Genomic DNA, 10,440 nt, shown 5'->3' on the forward strand with positions numbered 1-10,440 from the left:
GAAATTCGTGTTCACCACGCTCAAACAATACAAATGTGCACAACTTTACAGGTACAAACTCCCAATAACGGGACATGGTTGAATTTTTATTTTCCGATAACGTAAAGAAACATGTTTGACAATAAATTATAAAAATAAGTGTAAAATAGATTATACAATGTGTCATATGAGCTTCGCTTATGTGCAAGTCGATATCAAAAAAGTATTTTCGTAAAATATTAATTAAGTAATTTATTTTATTTAAAAACAATATTTGATCCTTTTTCTCAACTTTATTCTTTTTGAAAACCTTCCAACGTTTCGACCACTTAGGTCATTTCCAAGGATACCTTTACTTTGTTGTCATTTTTTCTTTTAAAATTCTTAAAAATGCCGGCTAATTGCCTTTACCCCATATAATTTCTTCTATATAATTCTTTCATAAATTTAAAACTTGTACTAATAACTTTTTTTTTCTATCATTTACGTTTGCAAACTTTAAACAGAACCTACCTTCAACAGAACCTTAAATAGTACAAGTATATAAATGGAATAAATATGCAACAATAAAAGTGTGAATAGAGAAGTAAATATGTTAAAGAAACTGTTGAAGGTAGGTTCTGTTTAAAGTTTGCAAATGTAAATGATAGAAAGAAAAGTGGTTAGTACAAGTTTTAAATTTAGGAAAGAATTATATAGAAGAAATTATATAGGACAAAGGCAATTAGCCGGCATTTTTAAGAATTTTAAAAGAAAAAATGACAACAAAGTAAAGGTATCCTTGAAAATGACCTAAGTGGTCGAAACGTTGGAAGATTTTCAAAAAGAATAAAGTGGAGAAAAAGGATCAAATATTGTTTTTAAATAAACTAAACCACTCTCAAACAAGAATATATTAATAAAAATTAAGTAATTTATGTTTCGTACAACTCGTCCTTTTTGTGATAGACTGAACAAAAACACACCTTTTTGCGAGACATGGGTCATTTGTACTCGTGAGACTTTAAAAAATGTAAAATAATCCAATTTCATGCACACCATCTCTCGGACTAATTGGTTTTGGCAAAATAATAATAAACTTGTACATCATTTTAAAAAAAAATTAAAACAGTAATTAAATTAAACATGAAACTGAAGGTTGAAATAAAACTGTAGGTACAAGATAAGGTAAAAAAAAATTCATTTCGTATGTTTCGTGCAGTTAACAAGGACAATCGCCTTGAATTCTCACGAATAACATCAAGTTCCTTTCATAAAAAAGTGAATGGAGTTAATAGCATATATACTAACACCTAAAGTGGATATATTGCCTATTTTGTCTGAGGGATTGGGCAAACAAAAAAAAAACTGGACAAAGAGACCAACCTGTGAGTAAGGTAATTGGTTAAGTGGACAAAACTATTATGCTGGAATTACATATTTGCCACTTGCCTCAAATCCAAGACTTGTAAAAATGTTTGGTAAACAAAGGAAGGACCAGTTGGTATTCACATACTTGTTTTTCTTGGCTTTAACATTCGATTTAATCAATTTTTACTATTAAAAAAACCAAACAAAATAAAGATAAATGAAAAAGAAACGCAAATACAAGTTGTAAATGACAAAAATTCATATAAATAGTATTACATAACCTTTAAATTCAAAATTCCTTCTAGAATTTTTATCAAAAACTTTTTAATTTAATTACCTAGACATATAATGTCTTCATAAACATATATTCTATGTTAAATCAAAAATTAACTTCTAAAGTTGATTAACAAGGTTTGAAACAATGTATTTACACTGAATTGATAGAATTTAAAAATATACAATCATAAATAGTAGTTAATAATTAACTTATTAAGTTAGTAATTAACTCCAAAGATTGGGGAAATTCTTCAATTAATTAAAATACGGAGAGCACAAATGTTGATCAGTTAGCACTTCTAAAAGAATGTAAACTGGAAACAAACGAGTGTAAGCAGCACAAGCACACTTTGATTTGTGTCCAAAAACTGACACTCCGTGGGTCGGCCCCAAATTCAGGCCAACTTGTACCAGCCAATTCAAATAATCTTTCCACACGCTAGTGCATATGCAAATTTGCCATTGTTTGTGCAAATGCTTGGTAAAAAAATAAAGCAAAAATGGCAGTATCAACACACTTGTTATGTTCATTTGACATTTGTCGACTATTACATTCAATTTACAAAGTTGGGCAAGTGTTTAGCAGCACCTTTAATGGTGCCTCTACAAGTTTGCCAAACTAAGGCAAATCCATGCATGCGCAATTCTGTAAATCGGTTATTTGGATAGGCTGGTACAAGTTGGCTTGAATTTATGGCAGGCCCGTCAGTTTGCATTGTTTGAGAACTGTAAATAGATTAATATTTGTGATCTCTGTGTTTTAATTAATCAAAGAATTAACCTTTGGATTCAATAATTAACTCTTGTTTAAGATAGTATACTTTAAAATTCTATTGATTAGGAGTAAATATTTTGTTACAAATCTTATCAATTAACTTTCACAGAATTTTTTCTTTAACACAGCACAAAAATGATTTTTTAAAGAAATTATATGTTTGAGTAATTAAATTAACAAATAGTTGATAAAAAATCTAGAATGAAAGTTTAATTTATAGGTTATGTAGAACTATTTATATGATTTTTTTTATCATCTATCATCTAACTTATTTATGTTTAAAGGTTATGTATAACTATTTATATGATTTATTTTCGGACAAGACTCCCAGTGGAGTCCTATAATGCTTAACCAAGGCTGGGGTTTTTCATTGCCAAACAAGTTTTTCATTTTGTGGGACTGCTACTTAAAGTCAACGCCCCAGGCCGGATTTGAATCGACACTGCCAATAGACATCAAATTGACAAGACTGTGTCTTAACTACTGAGCAACTGGCGGCCCTATGATTAAATTATCATCTATCATATAATCTATTCATATTTATAGGTTATGTATAACTGTTTATATGATTTTTTTATCATCTATTATCTAATTTATTTATATTTATTTTTCCCTTCATTTTACCTGTCTTTCTTCTGTTCCTTCTTATAAGGAAAATAGAGTAAATCGAATGTAATAGCCGATAAATGTCAAATGAACAAAACAAGTTTGTGGATATGGTCATTTTTTGCTTCCTTTGTTTACCAAGCATATGTAAAAGTATTGGATATAATGCAAGTGGCAAACTTGTAGATCCAGCATAAAGCATAGATCCAGAATTGAGGAAATTTCAGAGTTCATTTCTAGATATCTGCTAAATTGGGAAATCTAACCAAAATAATGAAAATTTTAGATCCATCCACCAATTAGTTGTAGTAACAATTATCATTATTTATGCAAAGTGAGGAAAATTTGTGAGATACTCTAAAAAAAGTTTACATAGGATTTCAAACAGATGATTGTTCCATGTTCCATTTGATGTAGAGTGGTTGGAGTGGATTGATCATCAGTGGCCACCTTTAGAAGGTGTTAACAGGACCAGGAATAAACTGAGGATCTAAGGACGAAGCTATATGGAAAGGTAATTCACATTGCACTGTGATAAAAGGAGGAAGATTAAGAAGAAGAAAAAAATAAAGTTAAGATTAATTATCAAGGGTTATAGAGAAGACGCCTAAATAAATGAAATCACTTTGCAATCTTGGGATTCCTCTGAAACTAGTGCATGTGACTAAGATAACAATGATGGTGCCTAGTGCAGTCAGAATCGTCTACAGAGTTTGTTTCCACAAGAGGAGTTAGGTAGAGTGATGGGTTTGCATGTTTAACATGGACCAGGAAAAGCTGATATATGATTCAGGAATTCAAACCGACAACTCCAATTTCAACAAGTTGGTACAAATACTTGGTTTTGTGGATGACCTACACCTCGTCATGCGATCCTTCGAGTCTTTTATGGAAAAATTATCAAAGTAAGCCATAACAGTGGATGCTGTAGGAATGAATGTCAATCAGAAAAAAACCAACTATATGTATGCAGGACCTGGATCAGAATTCAAAGTTTTAGAATCAGTAGAATTTATTCAGTACAAATTTGAGAGTGTCACTTCACTTATCTAGGGTCAGTAACAAATTGTGGAATTAATATTTCCCGTAAAAGAAGTCCGTGAATTGTAAAGCCTAATGGGTGCTATTTTGGTCTGAACAAATTTTTAAGAAGTTCGGCCATTTACTACTGCACGAAATGTCTTTTCTACAAGACTCATCAGACCCAGAGGTAGGGAGAGTGCTCCCGAAAGGTAAGGAAGGGTTGAAAATTAAAAAAATTTATTTAAAAAACAAATTTTCAATAAACAAATCTACAAATTTTAAGAGATTGAAACATTGAATGATTAAATGTTTCTTTAGTTTTCAAATGTTTATATTAGTTTTTTTTTTTTAAATTAACCAATAAGAATTTTTTAATAAAATTAATAATTATACTTGATCTATAATTACAATTTTTGTTTTCTTACTAGGCTTAATAACTTTTTATATAAAATAGATAAAAAGTAAAAGTAACGTAAAATAAACAAAACAAGGGTTTACATATAACTAGATAGAACTAAATGAATTAACAGAGATAAAGAAATATTAATAAACTAAATATGTACCCATAAAAAAAAGGAGTAATGGTAAGAAATAAAACAGAGGCACTAATTAAATGCAGAATAAAAGTGAAAATTAACTTTAATAGGGATATTCAAGATCTTTAGTTTAACACGTTCAATGTCAAAAGTTATGTTAAACAGCGAAATATTTCTGCTCAGGATTTTATCCTTTTAGCATACTAAAACGAAACAGGTCTGCTAAATGGAAAATGACATTACATAACAGAACAGATGAGCTCCACAGAATCCTATACTTTTAACATTTAGCATGTTAAAACTATTTCCATTTAACACATCATGAATATTCCTAATATAAAGTAAATGATAAATGGAAAATTATGCAACCCCCACCATCATCAGAGAGGATATGGGGTGGTAATAAAATCTCCAGGGGCCAGGCTTCAAGTATTTAAAAAATTCAAAAAGTTTCTCAAACAAATAAAGACATAATTTAAATCTATAACAAAATAATATTACATATTTTTATCGGACACCAATAGTTTATTTAGCCTAATTCATAATTATCTGCCTATGTTGTTTGAAGTTAAAAGAGAAAATAAATAGTTAGCCATTGCATTTAGATTACCAAAAATATTGAATTTTACGGTGTAAAAACACAGTTTGGGTTTTTCAATCTAAACATTATTAAAAAAATATGTTCATTTTTTTTTTGTTGCATACTTTCAGGTTTTTTATCACATACAAATTCAGTCTTCAATCATTACATGATGATATATAATACATCATATAATTAATTATATTATATACATATATAATATTATAAAAATAATATTAACTTATTTCAAAAATAAATTTCTCCATTCTGATAAGATAAAAAAGATAATTCGATGAATGTTTACCTTAGTAATAAAAAACTAAAACCATTCCTCATCTGCTGAAAGACAAGGCATACCAAATTAGTCACCACACACCCTATACAAGTTTAGTCAACCTGATATAACATTTTATGGTCCTTATTTCCTATAATTATTTATTCCTATAATTACAAGTCAGTACTACACAAAAAAATCCTGGAATTTTTACCGATTTCCAATTTTTTTTTTTATTAACAGTAATAATTTATTAGTTTATTAATATATATTTATTTTTTGAGACATAGAAGATCGCTGATTGACCGTATATAATAATAAAAGGAAAATGGTTCAGTTGTAGTCAAAGAAAAACTCAAATGGTGATATTAAACAGTGTTTATATTGAACAGTTTCACCCCACATTGCAGGGCTATCAGACTCGAAGTCAGAGCGAAAGAAACGTTAGCTCAATATAAATAGTTTAATCACTATTTGAGTTTTTCTTTGACTGCACCTGGACCATCTTCCTTTAATTTATATTTATTTATTGTTTAATTTGTTTTATTTTTTGTTTAAAAAAATATATATATCTTTTGATCGCTATCTCTCAACTTAGTTTGTTTTGTTATTTCCAAACAGAGATAACTAACGAGTTTTAAAAGCGATTAAATAAACTTTATGTACTACCAAAACAATTCAAAATTTACTCAGATATTGTAATAGTGATTGAATGTAAACACAAATAAAAATCACAGGATCAATTAACTAATAAAATCAAAAACTTTTACAATGTCCTAGTATAGGCGGAAATAAGCTTGTTCATTTCCTCATTCCTCATCAAAATTGGATTTAAAAAAATATTTGCAACAAATTGTCTATTCAACGTTATCCTTGACTTGAGTAAATTTTATAAATAGACTCTCGGTAAAAAAAAATAAATTACTTCAAACAATCAATATAACTCTGTATTGAAAATGGAATATCACAAAAATATTTGTTAGTAAAAATATAGAGAATGTTTATAAATAACAACAATAGCTATAAGCAATACATGGATTAGCAAGCTTATACATTTGAATAAAATTATTAAAATATTATCAGTACCCTTTTTAATAGTAGAGAGTTATTTTTTTGGTAATGGATGGAATATTTTATTGATAATTAGCTTTAAAGAAGCAGTCATTTAATGAAATAAATAGACCAAAGTAAATAACATTAAGAACTCATAATTATAATTTGGCTCAACACTATGTTAGCTAAATGTTAATACTGGCATAGAAATAATAAAATAATGGATCAATTGGTAACTTATAATAAAATTAATTATGAAACCACCAAATTAGTAATAAGTTAGATTAATTCAGTACTGGTTCCCAAACACTACTCGAACATGTAGATGGGGATGTACTCACAAATGCATAATGAGAGAACAGTTGATCATTGTTGTAGATTATGACCCATAATAGAATAGTGTTGATGAGTGCATACCAATCCACCATGTTAGAGTTGTGCTTTGGTACTGTAACCATTAATTTAAGTATATCCTTTAAAAGCAATGAGTAAAATGGAATTAAATTTCAGAAACAATGACAAAGTAATGAGAACGGATTAAACCTATTAACCTTTATAAGCATATTCCAAGGCACAAGTGACTGTTTTCATGTCATTTTCGATCATCTGTGCCCAATTTTCAACATCACCAATTTCTTTAAGAGCGCTACTGAATCCTTCAACCAGACTTAACCATTGTTGTGTATTCTTTGCGAAGTTTGTGGCATTTTGGTGAAGTTGTTTAGCTTCAGCATCAAGGCGTTTCTGATTAAGATAGGCTTGAGCAACTCTAAAATTAAGGCAGACATTAACATAGGTTGAGAAAACATACAAACAACGGAACATAATCAACACCTTACCCTACATTCAAGTGATCTACTAATGCTTGTGTTAAATCACTTGCTGCTGCAATAGCTTCTTTTCTTTTTTCTTCTACAATGAAAAATAAACATTAAAAATACAAAAGTTAATAAAAATAAATAATTCTAATGTAACGATGATTATTTACCCTGAGTTTCTTTCCTTGCAAGCTGATTAGCATGGTGTTCTTTCAATAAAGAGGTGAGCATTGTAATTGATAAATGATATTATACTTGATAGTAATTGTTAAGATAACCAAATTGATACTTCAAAGATCACAACTGTCAATAAACTTGCCATTCAACACTTATTCTTAGGAGGATCTTTTATTAACGAGTCAGTCAATGTACTCTCTTCCTCTATGTAGATTATGAAGATCAAACTATTTTGTACTTTTTTGAATGATGCCCTTTATTTTTAATGTGAGTCCATTAAAGTAAGAAACAACGACACAGTTGATTACTTAAGTTAAATCGGGGAAGTCGAGTGAGTTTAATAAAATGCTTACTGCTTTGGACAAAAGCCTCATCTGAGATTATTTAGTGCCGATGGCTGGAAACTGGCCAACAGTTGATGTAGAGTTTGATTTTAGAACAAAGCAAGCGTTTTAGGCTCAAAATATTTTTTTAAATGTTCGTTTCAGATCGTGACAAATTTCGACTTCGAGTTTACGACGAAAATACAAGTTTTGAAGTCCCCTGGGTCCAAATTACGAAGTCATGCCAAATGTTCTGTATGTGTGTGTTTGTGTATGTAGTCAGCCTAGCTTTAAAACGAAAAGTCATGCAATAGTGAAATTACAAATTTAAGGCAGATATATGCGGAAGATATAACAGCAATCTGTTCGATTTTAGCATTTTTTTCGATAAATGAAATAATTATTTTGCTTATAATTTTACGTGCTTTTCTTATTTGCCTATCTCAACGAGCACCCAACAACTTAAGGGGTAAACGAAAATACTCATTTTCTTTTTAAAAAATCAATTTATTCAAATTAAGTCTGAATTAGGCAATATTAGGCTTCACGCTTAAATAAATTATTAATAAGTAAAAAGCCTTTTTTAAAAAACTATAACGATAATATTAATTAACAGCATAGGGTACTGCCAGCTTCACTTAATGCATCCTAATTTTCTTCAGAGATACACTCCTTATTTGTTGATGTTCAATGTCTTACTATACTTTCTAAATTTACTCATCATTGAATGATTTTATGAACAAAGCAAACATAAAAGTTTTGTTTATGAAATTAGTTAGCCTGTCAATTTGGGTTTCATAGGTATACTAGACATAATTTTCAATAATTAGTAAACTTAGGAAAAAATAATTATGCGTATAGTTTCTTTGGATCAAATGATTAATTTAAGATACAAAATGATTGAAATTAATGCTATGTTACTAGAGGTATTTCATTTCAAAGTTTGAAATCCATCAAATTGATGGGCCCTTAAACCAAGTGTTAAATTCGGTATATGAATGTATAACAAAGAAATCTTTAATTTCAGCTAGGTCTTCTTCAGGGCTTAAATGCCGAATAAATAATAAGAATTTGACAATCAACTAAAGGACAAATGCTTTTTACCCAAATTATCATAATTATTTTTCAACTGTTGTTTTCTAGACAGAATCAAAGTTCATAATTATTTTTCACATCTCAAAAAACTCTTAAAAACTAAGTCACATTTGTATCTTTAATTGGTTATTTGAAAAATTAACTATATCTCATTATTAATAGAAATAAATGAAGGATGAATACAAAATGAGAAATAATTTGATAATTATTGTTGTTTTCTTTATGGCCCCCATTCTGGTCATTTCTGCCGGATGGGGAAATTATAATTATCATTAAAAGAAAGATTTGGGTGCGATAAAATAAAAACTCAAATAGTCGTGAAATTATTTATTATGATTCTATATTCACCCCACATTGCATGGCATCATCAGAGCAAAAAAAAAAACATGGGGCGAAACGGCTCATAATAAAAAGTTTCATGGTTATTCAAGTTTTTCTTTGATCGTACACGAACCATCTTCCTTTTAATATTACACATGAACAATCGGCGTTCTTTCACTATAATAATAATTATTATTATTCCATGGTAGTTATGATGACAATCAGATTTACTTCAACTTACTTGGACATATGAAATAAACGCTATGGGGAAGTATTGTCATCTTGAATAGTAAAGAAATAGCTTGTTTGTTTTTGTGTAGTGGCACCAAACTTCATTGGTCATCAACGCCATTCATATTTTATTTATTTTTTAATTTGATTATTTATTATTTTATTATTATTGTTAATGTTATATTTTTTCCAGTAAATGTTGTGATTTTAGAAACTGAAACACTAATTCTATTGTTTTATCATTGTCTCAGAGGGTTTTTGAAATATGTGGGTTTATTCCTAAGCTATTGAGATGTGGTGTGAAATTTGGGCATTGTTGGAAAATATGGCTTATTGTCAGATTGTTGTCCCAATACTGGCAGTTCGGAGGCGGTTCTTTTGAAATAAGACAGGAGTGGGTGAGCCTTGTGTGACCTATTCTTAGCCTGGTCAGTACACCTCTCTACAGCATTTGCATCTGGAGGTACCCCAGAACTTGACATCCTTCTTAATAATTTTTAATTTACTCATTGGGCTTTCATCCCACAAAGATTGCCATTTATCTTTGACTTCCTTTCCTAGAGGTTTGCTCATTTCTGATAAAGTTAAAATTGCTTTACCCTGCCTTGGAAAAGAAATAGCTATTTTGAAATGTATAAGGATTGATTTCATCACAGAGTAACATGGTTAGTGAATGATGTGTGATGATTAAGTTATGTGTAGATCTAATTATTGTTATTTATATTAGTGACTAATCTTATATTATATAACTTTATATCTACTTCTTTAATTTCATTTTTCTTCTTACATATTTAATTAATAACATATATCAATTTTAAATAATTTTTGATTTGGACGTATATTTATTTAGTTTATTTTCATATCTTTATCTTTAATTTTTTTATCTCAATATTATTGTATGTTATTGGAAGAAAATAGTTGACCGTATAAAGTAGACTGAAGGAAGATAGTCCGGATGGCGGTCAATAAAGATACAAAGAGAGAGAAATACTTTATTCATATATGCTGCCTAAATACATTAGG

The 10,440-nt window shown here is 29.1% G+C and overlaps 1 protein-coding gene across 1 annotated transcript; it reads right to left on the reverse strand.

Moving 5' to 3' along the window:
* Positions 1–6,324: 6,324 nt before the first annotated feature.
* On the reverse strand, positions 6,325–7,598 carry Blos1 (biogenesis of lysosome-related organelles complex 1 subunit 1). The gene is made up of 3 exons (XM_067048329.1): positions 7,441–7,598; positions 7,292–7,364; positions 6,325–7,221 (listed from the first exon to the last, which is right to left on the reverse strand). Exons 1-3 carry the CDS (start codon positions 7,499–7,501, stop codon positions 6,999–7,001), a joined length of 357 nt encoding a protein of 118 aa, XP_066904430.1. The 5' UTR covers positions 7,502–7,598; the 3' UTR covers positions 6,325–6,998.
* Between the last annotated feature and the right edge of the window lie 2,842 nt (positions 7,599–10,440).

This window comes from Halyomorpha halys, unplaced genomic scaffold (assembly GCF_000696795.3).
Source record: "Halyomorpha halys isolate HHAL.00 unplaced genomic scaffold, Hhal_1.1 Scaffold443.1, whole genome shotgun sequence".
NCBI lineage: Eukaryota > Metazoa > Arthropoda > Insecta > Hemiptera > Pentatomidae > Halyomorpha > Halyomorpha halys.